At 33.9% G+C, this 14509-nt stretch overlaps 1 protein-coding gene across 1 annotated transcript in view; it reads right to left on the bottom strand.

Annotated features, from left to right (window-relative positions):
* LOC129230701 (uncharacterized) overlaps positions 1-14509 on the bottom strand; it is a 33294-nt gene that overhangs the window by 17359 nt on the left and 1426 nt on the right. Inside the window, exons 2-3 of the mRNA XM_054865121.1 lie at positions 6870-6922; positions 849-959 (exon numbers count right to left, since the gene is read on the bottom strand). Of these exons, the coding sequence (XP_054721096.1) occupies positions 849-959; positions 6870-6922 (164 nt within the window). The remainder of the gene's footprint in view (positions 1-848; positions 960-6869; positions 6923-14509) is intronic.

Raw genomic sequence — 14509 nt, 5'->3', positions numbered from 1 at the left:
GATTGGATCATATTTATCTCTAGTTTGCGTCATTGTTACGTCAATGTCTACGAGACATGGCATTTCGATCTTTATCAATAACTTTTTCTATAATTCTTGAAAAATTTATTTAGAATCTTCACAACTTTTTCACTTATTTTTAATGTCAAAATAACAGTCTTTCGTGCTGTTGTTAATGACAAAAACATTTGAACTGTTAAATTTACATACATAAAATTTGGATTGTTGAAAAATACTCTTAAAATCTCTATATACAAAAAAAAAAATGTTTCTATACAAGCTCTTTATCAAGATGCATTTCCAACGCAGTTTGTTTGCCGCAAATCGGTCTTTAAGTTTGGGATCTATATTGATCTTAAGTCTCGCCGCGGGCACTAAGCTAAATTTTTTCGAAGTGTCCAAAACTTACCTTCTGCCTGAACCTATTCAAGCAAAAGGTGTGCAAGCACATGGTATGAGGTGTACTCGCTGAGATCTTTTGAACATTTTTTTTTTCAAACGGTCTATTCACTCAAAAGTTATTGGAGAAGGAGGGAGGGGGGAAACAGACTGGTCGCAACAGACTTACAGACAAACCAACAGACAGATCGACAAACAAACATTTTTACGACCTCAAAACCCTGGTTTAAAATTTTTAATCTTTCAATATCAACTTGATTATTTTTTTTTTAATTTTGAGGGGGGGGTTGTCTTCAGTGATATTTTTGGGTTGCATTAGGCCATTTTTTCATGCTTTTTAAAAAATCTTTCCCTGACTTTCACGGGAAAGTAGGCTATAACTGATTTAAACAGATCGTCAGCTAGTGAACGACTCTCAGTTAAACTGAACGCTAACTTCAAATTAATACCTTATCATCCTCTACGAGATCACAGTATTTGTCCAAGGCTCTATCCAATTCCTTCTCCTTGATGAAACCCTTTGAACCCTCTTCCATCCATTTTAATGCCAATTCCATTTCCTGCAAGTTCAAGAGTTAGACAAACCACTCAAATTTTCCTTTTTTTTTAAATTCATATTACGTATGTCCAAAAATAAGCATATCAATTAACGCACTATATGTTAAAATATTTTACATTAGCTCGAAGATAAAATTAAAAAATATTTCAAGCATTGTGTTCATTCACTTGTTTTAGTGTTGTCAATTTACTCAACCTCGTTTATCTGTCCGTGAAACTGATTTACAGTAGCATTCTGATTCTATTTTTAATTAAAAACCTGTAGCCAACTACAGGTTTTTAGAAAGACAATGAAAATGAAAAACAGCCACGAAATAATCGACAGATTAGTGTTAGGGGAAAACAGTTCAGTCGTTAAAAGCTACAGTTGAGGCAAATGTAACCTGGCAGCGTTGTAATGCTGTTATTAGTATCTATGTAGCCTTCACAATGCAGCCAAGTTAGGTTTGCCCTGTATATATATATATATATATATATATATATATATATATATATATATATATATATATATATATATATATAGGGTGGTCCTTATTTATATGGGAAAAAAATGGGAAAAAAAAATTTCGGAATTCAACAAGTGACGCCCCCTAGTTTTGTGACACTATAATAAAAAGTAACGTGTGCAAAATTTGAACTCGATCGGTCAATAATAACACGTGCCCCTAGGCCGTTGAACTTTAACACTTTTGATAATTTTCCCACAAATCTTCGAGTTTTTACTTCAGACTCCGTACATCGTTTCTCCTATGTTTGCAAAATATTTTTACAGCGAGGTAGCACTAAAATTAATCTTTTAAATTACTTTATATCGTCTAAAGATTTTTCATTGAATAAAAATGAAATATTGTTTTCGAAACTATACCTTAATCGTACGCTTTTCTCAATGTATCTTAATCATGTGCATTTTTATTCTGAAAGTCTTTGAGTGTCTGTAAAATACTAAATTGCTTTTGTGACTGATATTTGATAAATTGATTGTGAAATTCTTCGATTAATTGTGCTCCTCTTTCAGTTGTATCATTCACAACTTTCAGTATTTTAACGATATCTCTTCCCTTTAAATAGCTTCCTTCATTTTGCCATGAATCAGGATCAAATAGGAAAACATCTTTTGGTGTTTGTAACTTATCAAACAGTTTTATTGACTTGTAATTGATTCTATAAAGAGGAAGATCTTTACTAAGAAAGTATTCCAAATCATCTACTGTTATTTGAAATTTTTTATACAGTCATCAGATACGTCTTCCTATTCAGCAAGCATTTTTTTGAAGTAGTCTTTTCCTATCTTCAAAGTTAATTCCTTTATTCAATGCGGACAAAGCTACTAGTTCATCCCCTAAGTACCATAAGTGATTTATGAATTTTTCATTCACTGCTTATGCTGCATGTTTGTCATCATTTTGTACGCTGCAGGTTTTTTAGACACTAGACTTTATATTAATTTAAAAGGCCTGGAAAGGGTTGCTGCGAAAAACTATATTTCATACAACATTTAACTGTAAAACAGTAGCTGTTCAACATTGGAACCTGAAGCTATCATGGTAAGCCTATCGGCCGTTTTTTTTTCAGTTACATCTGGATGTAGCTTAGTATCCCAGGGAATAAATAAAAAACCTAGATTTAAATTCATGAAATCTGATTTTACCTCTCAAAGATTTTCTCTTGCTCTCCTAAGGGATGTACGATTGATCATAAGGTTATTTGGATTTAAATTCACGGCATCTACATAGGCTGTTAATAAATGAGCGGCATCTTTGTCCCTAATATGGCATTTGTCTAACATTGATGAAATGCGAGCAGATCTCAATAGTTGTCAAGCTTTTTTGCGTTGTGGTAGACCAAATATGGAAAAAAAGGTTCAACAGGTTAGGATAGATACCCATTTCGGTTTCTAAATCTTGTGAAATGCAAGAGGAATTTAATGATAATATAGGACTATGTACTGAAATAGAAGACAGTTTAAAGTATAGATTTTTACATTATTCCAATCTGGATTTTTTTTTAATTTATATTTTAGATATGGAAAATAGAGTTTATTTTTATGGTAGGGTAATCGAGGATTTTTCAAAATTTAAATTATAAGAATGTAGAAACATTTAAGTATATAAATAAAGAACAGCGAATTAAAATATAATTGTCATTACTTATATTTATAGCATGGAAACCTAGTGACCCTATTTGCCACACCTATTACATACACAGAAAATTCTCTAAATCAACACACCCAAAGCCTGGAGGAGGCAATTTGTTGTTGTCAAAAATTATTCATAAATGGCCTAGGCCATTCATTAATGGCCTTTAGAATCCCTTGTGTCCATCTTGGTAGAAAGAAATGTTCCAATGCCGCTTGGTTTGAAACGAACGCGAATAGCGATATGCTTGTCCAAAGACCATTTGTGTACTTGTACCCTATGTAATATGTAAAATTTGAAAGAATGAAAGTGAGAGAATGGTTGGTCTGGAAGTAGCATCATCTATTGATGTTCAAAATTACTTTAAATATGAAACCTAGGAATATTTTTACATAAAAATAAGAAAATCCGCAATTTTTTCTTCAAAACTCAAAAAAGGGGGCCCTCGGGGCACGTGTTAATATTCATGGATTGACTTAAAATTTTGCATGGATCATTTATTTTTATAATGGAACAAATTGAGAGGCGTCGTATAAAATATCAACAACTTCAAAAATAAGGACCACCCTAATATATATATATATATTTACATACATACAGTAGAACCTCCCAATAAGGGACACTAAGGGGATCTTACAATCTGTCCCTTGTTCAGAGGTATATGAAACAATGCTTGCATAAGTCAGAGTAATTTCGCAATAAACATAAACTAATAACACTTAAGATTAATTATGGAAAGTGTTTTTTATATACACACTAAGTAAAATTGAGAATTATTCAATCTGAAAAAAGAAAATAATAATGGTGAAAAGGTGAAACCGTAGCAAAAATCTTTTGTAGAGACAAAGTTTTGTAATTGATTTTCATTAATAATTCAATGAAAGAAATTATTGAAACTGAAATTTCAAAATAAAAGCAATAACTTTAAAAAAATATATTTGCATAAAAAATATGCTTAAAAGATTGCAGGTCGCGCTTCTTGAATGCTTTATAGTTAAAATTTAAACGTTGTTCCTGAAGATCTTCAAGCAGTAATTATTCTACGCACGGCATACATCTTGAAAAATGTTTTATCAGATTCGAAAATTAAGAATGTTATGTTTAGAATGATGTAAAACACATTAATATTGATTGAGTTTGAAAATTCCATTTTTTAAGAACGCATTTTCTACGAAGATCACTCGCTCAAGTGAAACCTAGTTGAATTTTTTTCCCGTTATATAATTTTTTTCAACTAGAGGAGTAAGTGATAATCGGAGGTTGTAAGATTTGGGAAGTATGGTGAGCGGGCGGCGAATTTCAATAGGATATGGTTAAACAGTATCATGACAGTAAAAATTCAAACTCAGCTCTGGCTAAAAATCAGAAAAGATCTGGACCTGAATACTTTTGCATTTATCCTTACTCCCCAAACCTTACACATCTTCTTCAGCTACTAAGAATGTTCTAATCAACGTTTCGGGACGATGATTTAAATTATCTGGTTAAGACGGCAGTTGATATTCCACTATGTGGTTAATTGCTAGAGCACAAAAAGTTTGAAAATGTCTCCAAAATCATTTTTGAAAAAAATGCAGTATATTATTCTGAAAGTTTAATCCCTATTTAGAATCAAGTTTTAACTTTTTTTTTTCTTTTCTTCACACCACCCACTACCTCTTAGTCTTAAAATTGACACATAGTTCTTACTGTAAGGCACGGGATAGATGACCGCCCACCGGTAGAATCCTAAACACTGTTTTAAAAAAGATTTTTTGGTTATTTAACTGTTCATCAGAGAAGCTATAGTACAGTTCTATAGCAAACGTATCTTTTGTAGCTATGCTTAGGATGATCACCAAGACAATTTTTCCTCTTACTAAATTTCGTGTAATGCTTACTATCCTTGCAGTAGTATCAGTGTTACTGAGTAATCTTTGCTTCTCATATGGCTTCGCTAACTGGCAAAATTAGGGAATTGTCTTCAGCAGACGAGAAGAGACTTTAAATACTATTACCTCAAAATACTTCATTTTATGTTGTATTAGCCACTGTACTAATACAATGTGCCAACCCTACAAAGGTTCCAACAAGTTAAAAAGTTAAGACAGTGAATTTGCAAACATGCATTTTCGAAACATCGACGGATGTCATTCACGGTTGCGAGTTCTGGCCTGCACCCGACTTCGTGAACCCTAAAGGCGAATTGTAAATGTTGAATTTGTTAGGGCTACAAAGTCCTTCAGGCAGCTGAAGGTCCTCGGAGGTGCTGACACCTATTAACAAGCCCTTGGGTGGCTCATTTTTAAATTTTATGGGCAGTAAAAAAGTGCAACCTCCCGTAGTCTTAACCATGGCATCCCTTCATAGTGTTAACTATCGACACATTAATAATGACATGTCAGTAAATATTACCATAAAGCGCATTTTGAGTTCACCGACTCTATTCCTAACACAGTGTTAATACCTTATTTGTCGGTCTCAGAACCCAGTCATACAGAGGCCCGCTTTGCGGACCCATCATGTGGTACAGCCCAAGGTTACAAGCTAAAAGGTGAGGAATAGTGTTATTTAATGTCTAAAATGTAAGGACAGTAGAAATGACCAATATCTTACGGTAATTTCATCTCTGTAGTGTTAACTATCCAAATGTCATTCAAAACAACACATCAGGAAATATTTAAATAAAGCTCGTTTTGGGTTCACCGACTCTATTCCTAACACGGTTTTACTTTATTTGTCGGCCTCAGAACCCAGTCATACAGAGGCTCGCTTTGCGGACCCCTCATGTGGTACAGCGCAAGGTTACAAGCTAAAAGGTGAGGAATAGTGTTATTTAATGTCTAAAATGTAAGGACAGTAGAAATGACCAATATCTTAGGGTAATTTCATCTCTGTAGTGTTAACTATCCAAATGTCATTCAAAACAACACATCAGGAAATATTTAAATAAAGCTCGTTTTGGGTATTCCTAACACGGTTTTACTTTATTTGTCGGCCTCAGAACCCAGCTATACGAGGACCCGCTTTGTGGACCCTTCGTATGGTACAAAATAAAGCTATACGCTAAAAGATGGTGTGAGGTGGAGAATAGTGTTATCTTATGCTAAATTGCGAGGGCAGTAAACAAGTCCAATATCCCACGGTACTCGTATCGCTTCGTAGTGTTATCGCTTCGTAGTTAGAGAAACGTCGTTACCAATAATACGTCTGGAAATATTACCATAAAACGCGTTGTGGGCTTACCGAAGATGAGTTATTAAAATATTTGAAATTTTCTACCTACAATCGGGAACATTCTGTGCAGCTGTATTAACAAAAAGACTGCTCCTGACACAGTGTTACTTTATGTGTGAGGCCAGTAAAGAAGTCCCATCTCCCACGGCAATGGCATCTCCCCGTAGTGCTGACTATCGACACGCCATTAACGAAAACATGTCAGTAAGTATTACCATGAAAAAAGATTCAGATTTGCGGAAGTTGATTTGTTAAAATATTTGAAGTTTTTAATCTACGATTGAGAGAGCTCTGTCATATGAACAAAAAGGCTCTATTCCTAACACAGATTTACTCTTCTATAAAGTTATTTTGCTTTATGAAACGCATTTTGAAAAAATAACGAGAAACGACTGTGTTTCAAGTTAGTAACTAAGGCTAAAACTGTGAAGGCATTTTACCCGTGAAGGCATTTCCCTGTGAAGGCATTTTGTGAAGGCACCTTTCTTGCTACTACATTCTGTAAGCGCATGGAAATGATTCAGGAACAATATGATCCCAAGGGATATAAATAAATCATACCTTATCAGTAAGTAAATCATAGCACGGATTAATTTCCTCTTCAGCTTCATCCCCTGCAACAGAATTTAAAATGTTATTTACCTATTTCCTACAAAGAGTTTCTTGAAGCGTCTATGCATTCGACACTCTACTACACTTAAACATTTTCATCAGCCCTGTTATTCAGAGGAGTCAGAAGGGCAGGGGCTGGGGAGCAATTGACCATTCCCGGAGGTTTTGGGAAATTAATGCAACAAGACCTCATTCTAGCCTCGAACATCTTGGAATAAAGCTACCTTGCATATTAGTTAAAATAAATTATATTTATTAACTATGTAACACAACAAATGTAAACTGAAAGAATTAAAGTGATGCATTGTGCAGATAAGCAACAGAAAATGAGTACTCAATCGACAACTCAGTGGATAAACATTTGAGAAAATAAAAATATGAGTAATTGTAACTCGAATGCATAAGAAAAGCAAAAACCTCTACAAATATATTTACACATAAATTGAAGTGTATTTTGTTATTTTCGAAATAATTGTATTAACTATGTATTCTTTGTCCCCCTCTCTCAGAAAATATTCTCATAGCTGTAAAAGATCAAGGAAAATTCTTTGGTCTCACTCTTGATAAAAAACTTAAATTTTTACTGCACATACAAGATATAAGAAAACATGCTTATTGAAATTAAGTATCCTTAAAGTCTTAGCGAACTCTTCTTGGGGGGCTGACTCAGAAACTCTTATAAGAATTTACAAGGCTCTGAAACGCTCAAAACTACAAAATCAGGTACTGCGCATCTGTACAGGAGCCTTCAGAACCTCGCCTATCAGCAATCATTATATTCTTGCACATGAACAATCTTTAAACAATAGACGCCACAAACTGTTCTTAAATTTTTACTTCAAAACAAAACCTAATACTAATCGCCCTTTACACCGCCATATTTTTAATCCATCTAATGTTTTCTTATTTCTGCATCGTTCATCGGTAACCCCAACATTTGGGATTCGAATGCGACGGGTGCTCTCTGACCTGCAGCTATCAAATTTCAATACTCTCAACACAATAGATCCAAAATTAAACCATGGTGTGAAGTAAGTGCCTCTGCAATAAAAGATCTCTATATATTTCCTAAAGAATCTACCTCCAATACAGTTTACCAACAAATCTTTCATGATAGTAAAACCAAATATTCTGAATATAAAGACATTTTCACTGATGGATCAAAAGGAAACGATCACGCTGGCTTTTCTACAATAATTAATGGTCAAGATGTTTGAAAAATTAAAATCATCTACCTCAGTATGTACTTTCAGCTATCTTTGAAAAAATTCTTAATGGGATGGTTGTGGAGCAAAGAAGTTCTAATGATGGCTCAAATGTTTTGTCTCACATTTTCAGTCTTAAATTAGGTTCAACATTTAATTTCCTTCTGCTTTTACCTCTATGTGCTGAAATTCATTTCTCCCATAGAAAAAGGCATAATAAAATTTAAAATGTTTTTTTCTGACACCTCAGTACATTTATTTGTAACGCTAAATCAATCAATTAAAATCAATCTTTAAAAGCACTTTTTTAGAGAAAATGTCTCAGGTTAACAAAATGATCTGTTTTCCTCCAGTAAAATTTGAAAGTTCTCTAAATTTACATCTTCTTGAAAAGGAGTACGAAACTAGTTATTTGATAAGGATATACTGCGTACATTAATCGTTTGAGTGCTTTTTTATCGTTATGCTAAAAGTAAATAATAAAATCCGTAGTTTTTTTTTTTTTTTTTTTTTTTGTTCATTTCACATTTAAAAAATAATAGAGACGCCTACAATTAACCTTAATTTTTACATAAACGGTAAATTTTGCGAACAAAAATATTTTAATGCTCACTTATTACAAGAGATTTTTTTTTTTTTTTTTGAGTAAATTTCATCAGTTTCTTTTTTACATACAACGAAAATTAAGTTTATTTTTGAGTTCCGTAAATTTTTTTAATGATGCACCTCATAGCATCGCAAACTTCACGCTTCACCCAATATTTTTTTTTTACTTTTTCACACTTTCTATTGTATTTTTTCGGGTTGCTAACCATTCCTTTTTTTTTTCATCAATAAAGCACTAAGTACATTTTAGTCTAAAGTAGTGTGAAAACTACAGCAACAAACAGCAGCGCTATTGCACTAATTACGTCACTCACATTTTCGGCGAAGCGCGATAGCTCTTCGTCGCACTCAAACGGTAAGGAAACTAAACAAAAATTGACGCAAGATGTTTCAGACGCTCTAATATGTTCCATATAATGTTTCCAACAAGTTCAATGAAATTTTCAATCAAACAAAAGCATTCGTATGCTTTCATTGAAACTTGAACTTTTTTGGAACGGATTCAAGTCTACCATGCTCAGCGAAAACGGTAAAAAGCCGTGTCTTGTAATGACAAACTTATTTCTTTAATTTTACAAAATAGAATGGCAACACGTGTGCCAAAATTTGTATCAAAAGAGCTTCGAATGCTCAAGAGAAAACTGAATAAATGATGAACGAAAACTGCTTGACCATAAGACTTCATTTCAAACGAATATGTTAAAATTCCGCTATTACAATATTATTTTCGCGAACCCCCCTTTGTACCTTTCACGAACCCCCAGGGGTTCACGAACCACCGAATAGAAACCGATGCTCTAGGAGATTCGTTTCTATTTTTTAATTTACTGTTTGTTCGTCATTATGTGGTTTTGTGAATTTCTTATTTTATCAAGGTTCATTGTCGAGACGTTGTTTCATCCATTTTTTCTAAATGTAAACTTTGTTTAACTGCTTTTTTTTTACATGTTTTTAACGACATTTTAATTCAAACTACTTGGAGTTTTATGCCTTTTAGATCAAAATACGTTTAACTTTTCCTCATTTATACTTAAATGAAAAATAAATACTAAAAATAAAGAATTGTTTGCCGAAATATAGCTCTCAAGGGTTCTTGCTCCATTAAAATCAAATAAACCACAAAACCCCGCAAAAATTCAAAATGATGGCCCTGCTATTCTTAACTGTATGAACACAACGATCCTCACAACGATTAAACAAAATTTTATAACTGGTAAAAGAGAAAAGTTTTTACCTGCTCAAGTTCTTGATTTTCTCTGCACAGGCATTAAAATTTATATTTAAAAGAGCTGATGTGTGCATCGCATGACTTCCTTTTACTCCAATTTTAATGTCATTTTCCCATTATTTGCAATTTTAATGTGATTCGACACTTTACTCTCTAAATATCACCACCAGTGGCCAAATTGGAACCAGATTTTTAAAAAAATCACCAAATTTGTCGCCAAGTTGGCGACAAAACTCATCGATCTAAAAACTGGCGATATATCGCCAAGTGTCCGCCAAATTATAACACCACTTGAGTATACTGTGAAATTAACAATGATTTCCCCACAAAAAGGGGCGAAAGACCTCTTTAAAAAACCCCGAATGCAACCAAAAGGGGAGGTGCAGAACTAAACCATACTAGGAGTCTACGTACCGAATTTCAGCTTTCTAGGACATACCGTTCTTGAGTTATGTGACATACGCACATACGCACATCCGCACGTAAGCACATATACATACATACGTACATACGGACATCACGAGAAAATTCGTTGTAACTAACTCGGGGAAAGTAAAACGGATATTTCGGGTGTTTATACGTTCTTAGGCACTTATCCGCATGTGGTTGGGTTGAAAAAAAAACTCAACATTAATTCGGGGGTGAGCAAAATGGAAATTAAGGCCGAAATTTGAGTGAAATTTTTTTCGTGAATACAATACTTCCTTTTTTGTAAAAGGAAGTAAAAAAAACGCCATGTTTCTAAGCAATGCAGTTAACTGCATTTCTAGGTAAAAGCTGTGGTTTGAAATCTGTGAGAGAGTGTATTTATTAAACTTAAGATTATTTAAGATTCCCAAATATTTTAACTTTTAATAATGTAACGAAAGTACCTTAAACTAATTGAAATCGACTATGAATTTCCCTTAACATGTATGCTTTAATAGTATTACATGTAAATTTAAGAAGGAAAAAATTTTTAAGTTATAGTTTTTGTTAAATTGTGTGGATTTTTTATTTATGTGTTTAAGGGCGTTATTTGCTGTATAGGCTCAGATAGTTTTTTAAGGTCAATAAAATTCGGATACAAATAATTCATATTGAGGGTAGAAATAAAAGTACACTGAATTATTTGTTTGAATTATCTGACTCAATTTCTCACAGTTATGAAATTTCTTTCAGTTCCTCCCCACCCCTTTTTTGTTAATATTGCTGTTATATACAGAAAAATTGAAAATCACCAGTCAAGGTTCACAAGTGAAATTTGCTTCCACATTTGAACGAAGCATTTGCCTGTTTGAGGATATTTTTATTGTTGAAAGTTTAACCCCTACTCCAGTGGATTAACCCTAAACTCCAGTAGATAGCGTTCATTGACCATTTTATCGTTTCTTCATTCCCCTGAAATGACAGTCATACCAGTAAAACAGTTCAGTTACCGGATCCAGTTCAGCCTTGTCAAAACAAAGCATTTCCCTGCATGTCAAACATTACCAAAAGTATTACCAAATTATCACGCAAAGGCGCGAGTTTCATTGTTGATGACGTTAGAGCGTTACTCGATCAAAGAGTTCGTTATTATATATATGAGGACTATTGGCTGTTTAAAAGAATCCTTGGCTGGTAATATTTCTAAAAGCTCCCACCCATGGTTATTATTGCTTTTTCTCTCATGCAACCTTATTTCTCTTGATAATATAATTAATTAAATAATACCTTTTCAAAATACCTCTTAAAATTTTTTTCAAAAACGGAATAAATTTTTATACTTTTACTTATGACTAAATTAAATCTTGATAAAGAGGTTTGACTATTGCACTAGTATTCAAAAACACTTCACTATTAAACATGCAAAGAAGCACAAAGGTATTTATTTATCTTATGCAAAGAGTTACTTGTAAAATTTTTCTTTTTTTCAAGAAGTATGAATACTGAGACGTATGCGAACGTTTAGAAACATAGGAGAGGGTGGCCATAAACGGGTAGGCCATTGTATGCCCCCCCCACCCCCATGGTGTGTAAGCGACGGCGCATACATATGTCGTGTTTGCATGTACAACCCGAATTATAATCAGTACTAGCGAAGCAGCAGTGAAACGGCATGGCGCAACTAGGCTTAAAATTAAAAAAAATGATACATTTCTATAAAAAAATGAAGTTTCGTAACTTGTGATTAGTCGAAGATCAACTCATTTTTTTAATTGTCAATAATATTACGTTATTTTGACACCATCCACCTACAAACTACAATAGTCATTTCGTTTGTTTCTTTTTTAAATTTAAGGTCATAATTATTGTAATAAAAAACACGCCTTCGTGCAAAGCGGGTCGGGCTAAGCGGATATAGGATTTAATCATATATTTATTTATTATTTCTTCACTCGTGTGCTGACTTAGAATTTCTATTTCAATAGGGTAAATATAACTATAAATGTTATTTCTTAGGATGTCAATTAATTAGTCTATTAGTTTAATAAGTTATTTCATTATGTTTTATAAACAAATGTGCTGACTTTAAATTTTGGATAAGTACAACCGTTTTCTATTTTTTATATAATGGGAAGTATCTTGTCAACTATTTTAATCATTTATAGCTTCATATTTGATTGGTAAATGTACCAAACCACAATTAGTTAAGCTTACCCGCTTTGGGCTTCCTGGCAGGGAAAAGCGGATTTTTCGAGTGTTTGTAATAATTGTTTATAAATAAATATTGGGTTTGAAAAAATACAAAAATCACGTTTTATATTGAAGTTCAAGAGAACCCTGCTAGGAAATAAAAACGAAATTGTTACGGTAAAAAATCCAAAAAAACTACAATTTTCGAGCCTTCTATAAAAACCTACCCGCTTTGGACCACCCTTCCCCATATTTAAAATTCAGTTGCAGTAGAACTTTGATTAATCAAGGTTTCTGTTAACCGGGTGGATAATGAAGTTTTTAGAATATACACTGCTTGACAATTGCTAAGGAACAATTCCTTTTTTTGGAATAGTTAAGAATAGATAAAGATTAAAGAAACAGAACGAAATATATAGTTAGTAGGGAGGATGTGCCTTTATTATATGTACAAAATAATACAGTTATTACTGCATCAATGAAGTGAAAACTTATAAATAAAAAAAAAATCCTACTTAGATGATTTTCATACAACCACAAAAAAAAAAAAGGATCTAGGTCAGAATGATGGAGACATGAGTGCCTTAATATGATGTATGATTACCAGGGACACCGATGCACAATTCACATCTGTTTTCCATACTACCCACTAATTATTGAGGAGTGCTTGGGGGATGTTTTCCCACTCCTCTCTCAATGCGGATTTTAGTTCTTGTACTGATCTAGGAAGGACGGTTCTTCGAGCAACACGTCTGCCAAGAGCCTCCCAAGCAAGTTCAATTGGATTTTAGTCGGGAAAGTTAGAAGGCCACTACATACGGAGAGTGTTTTCACTTTTTCATGTGTCTGACACTTCAATGCTCCAGTGTGACCGTGTATCGTCGTCCGTAAAGAGAAACTCTGGACCTACAGCCCCCCTAAAAAGACGAACATGGTCCAGCATAACATATCTGCAATACATTTGCGACGTATCGCTTTCTTATTCAAAAATGTGAAGCAGTGTTCAGTCATTGTGCATGATGCCTGCCCACACCATGACGCTAGGCCGTACCGATCACGTTCGGAAACAAATTTTTGTGCATAACGTGTTCCACGCTCTCTCCTTAGTAGTTGGTGACCAGAATCACGTGTCACACTGAAACGAGATTCGCCAGGGAACATCACTCTAGAACAATTTTGATAATCCCACCAATATGTTCCTTACACCAGCTTAATCTGTCTCGGCGATGGCGTGGTTTAATTTGGATGCAACGTACGGGCTTTCTTGCACACAAACCAGCATTATTTACTCGCCGTGAGATGGTTCTTGCAGAAACATGCGTACCGGTAACGGTTGTTAGATTTGCAGCTATCTGTTCAAGAGTGAAATTTCTGTCCCTTTTTGCTACGAGGGCTATATAGCGATCCTCTGAAGGTGTGGTGTTCCTACCACGACCCCCGGCATGCTTTTGCAAAACATTTCCAACTTCAGCGACCGTCTTTAATCGGGAGATGGCATTTTTTTATACACCCAATTCAGTAGTCACAGTGGTGACACTTTGACCTGCTTCCAGTAGTTCAACTGCTCGTCTACGATCGTAGATACTCAAATGATGTCTTGCTGACATTTTACTCTTAAGTATTTCAAGAACCAAACAGAATTTCAGAGACAAACCTTTTTTAACATCCAGCACTATTTTTGTATAAAACCAAACAGCTTGAATTTTCGTACGAATCTTGAGCGTGTATGCACTGTCTTTTATACAGTCTTGGTCTACCACGCCATCTGAACTTGAATTTATTTCCATTGGCCAGGTGGTTGAGGTACAAATTTGTATAAATCACTTGTTCCTTAGCAATTGTCAAGCAGTGTATAAATAGGTAACCCCGGGGAAATACTAGTTGATTTATTTCTCTGTTTTTCTGGTGTTTTGTTTTTTTTTTTTTTTTTTTTAATAAATGATGAATTTTCA

Source organism: Uloborus diversus, chromosome 9 (assembly GCF_026930045.1).
Source record: "Uloborus diversus isolate 005 chromosome 9, Udiv.v.3.1, whole genome shotgun sequence".
Classification (NCBI taxonomy): Eukaryota; Metazoa; Arthropoda; class Arachnida; order Araneae; family Uloboridae; genus Uloborus; species Uloborus diversus.
This window is presented reverse-complemented; position numbering and strand designations above follow the sequence as displayed.